Source organism: Anarrhichthys ocellatus, unplaced genomic scaffold (assembly GCF_004355925.1).
Source record: "Anarrhichthys ocellatus isolate YVR2014 unplaced genomic scaffold, GSC_Weel_1.0 scaffold7374, whole genome shotgun sequence".
NCBI classification, from domain to species: domain Eukaryota; kingdom Metazoa; phylum Chordata; class Actinopteri; order Perciformes; family Anarhichadidae; genus Anarrhichthys; species Anarrhichthys ocellatus.
In genome coordinates this window covers 1-2,320 of record NW_022287348.1, presented here as the reverse complement: position 1 = coordinate 2,320, position 2,320 = coordinate 1, and the positions used below count along the sequence as shown (strand labels likewise).

Genomic DNA, 2,320 nt, shown 5'->3' with positions numbered 1-2,320 from the left:
GTTTTCCCCGGACCGTTTCCTCCTGTAGATGGTGAGCTGATCAGTATAAATGGAGGGGAAACATTTACACGGACTCAGACTTTACCTAATAAAGAAAAGGTAAGGGCGATGGCACATAAAACACAAGGCAGCGGTGATCAAATATTTTACTTTTTAACATAACACGGTTATATTGGTAAAGATGACCATTTCAGGACCACAATGAAAATAAGTCTGAGACTTTATTGTTTGTCCTTGATACTTCTCATTGAACCAACTCAAGATTGCTCATATGTATCGTCATTGAAAGTGTGGAACATTAAGAAATGCTTCAGTCTAAATTTGTTCCTCGGTGACATGTTGGTCAATTATTTTAGCCCTTGTTTGGTATCCAACACTTTAGTAGTTTCCAAAACATTTTTGATATTTACCCTCATTCCAAATCCTGTTCATATAGTTATAATAGGCTACCCACTCTTGCTATAATATCAAGTTGTGTGTGTTGTATTTTTATGTGAGTTTAAGACGCTTAGAATATAGTTACGCTTCAGATTTGATACTTCATCCTGTCTTTTTATTATTCCTTTCCTCTGACTTCAAAATTACCACAAGATGTCGCTATCAGCTCACAGAGGTAAACACGTTTTATATGCGACGCTCCTCCCTTTTCGTTTAAGAGAGAGGTTTGTAATTCTTTGTTCGTCGTGGCAGTGAAGCACATTCTCACTGTATTGAGAGGCTCTGATCTGGATGTATCATTACTGAGCAATGTTACCGCTGGAGTGAATTTCTCGACTTAACTTGTTTGTCAGGCAGTGGACAGAATGCAACAAGGGAATATTTTCAGGCATTGGATTATTTTTTTGTTCCATGTATCTTGGATATGGAGTCTTGCAGCAGCACAGGTTGTGTATTCTGTTACGGAGGAATCGAGCCCCGGTACCACTGTCGGTAATTTGGCGAAGGACTTGCATCTGAATCTACAAGAATTGGAGACTCGCGGTTTTCAGATTTCAGGACCTAATACGAGGTATTTCGAGGCAGATGTTAAGACTGGGATACTTTTGGTGAAAGACAGAATAGACCGAGAGGAGCTCTGCTCTCGTAATGTGAAATGCTCTCTGGAAGTGGAAGCCATCGTAAACTCCCCACTGAATCTCTTTCGCTTTGAGGTTAAAATTGTGGATATAAATGACAACGTACCCTCTTTTCGGATACCGGGAATTGTTTTGAACGTGTCCGAGTCAGCTTTTCCTGGTGAAAGATTTGCACTAGCAAAGGCCTACGATGCAGATGTCGGCAGTTATTCGGTTAAAAGCTACAAGCTGAGTCAAAATGAACATTTCACCCTGGATGTACAGAATGGTGGAGAGCCGACTATGTCTGCTGATATGGTGCTGCAGAAAGCCTTAGACCGCGAGAAACAGCCACTTATCAAACTTACACTGACCGCTGTAGATGGAGGTAAACCTCCGAAATCAGGCACGTTACATATCACCGTTAATGTGCAAGATGTAAATGATAATATTCCAATTTTTGACAAGCCGCTGTATAAAGCCACAGTGCTCGAGAACACGCCGCACGGTGCCACCGTGATTTCTGTGCATGCCCGGGACTTAGATGAGGGTCTGAACGGAGAAATACTGTATTCTTTTCTCAATCACGACAGTGATAATGATGTCGATACATTTGCAATTAATCAAATAACGGGAGAGATTACGGTAAATGGTGAATTGGATCACGAAAAAAGTAATGCAGTTGAAATTCGGGTCCAAGCGAAAGACAAAGGGGCAAGTCCAAGAGCATCTCATTGTAAAGTGCTCGTTGAAATCACGGATGTTAATGACAATCCACCAGAAATATCAGTAACATCCTTAGTCAACGTAGTGAGGGAAGATGCACCGCTAGACACAATGGTGGGGCTTATAACAGTGAGAGATATCGACGCAGATAAAAATGGCGTTGTTCAGGTTAGAATAGTTGATTCAGTGCCCTTTACAATTAAGAACACGTATAAAAATCATTATTCTTTGGTCGTAGACGGGACTCTAGACAGAGAACGAGCTTCCCAATATAATGTAACAATAAAGGCGACTGACGAAGGGGTTCCGCCTCTTTCCAGTACAAGCGTTATTACGGTCCACGTGTCTGATGTCAATGACAACGCACCTCGTTTTAAGGAGCCCGTAATAAACATTTTCGTCAAAGAGAACAGCCCCGTAAGCGCCGTTATTTATACTATGACTGCAGATGATCCGGATTTAGACGAAAATGCAAAAGTAACGTTTTCAGTGATTAATAAAAAACATAAAAACAATATAATAGGGTCAGTAATAAACGT

At 40.9% G+C, this 2,320-nt stretch overlaps 1 protein-coding gene across 1 annotated transcript; it reads left to right on the top strand.

Annotated features, from left to right (window-relative positions):
* Window positions 1-6: 6 nt before the first annotated feature.
* LOC116380489 (protocadherin gamma-C3-like) lies at window positions 7-2,315 on the top strand (the record flags this gene model as incomplete). The annotated part of the gene is made up of 1 exon (XM_031842399.1): window positions 7-2,315. A coding segment is annotated over exon 1 (1,512 nt), but the record flags the coding sequence as incomplete, so codon positions are not given.
* Window positions 2,316-2,320: the final 5 nt, after the last annotated feature.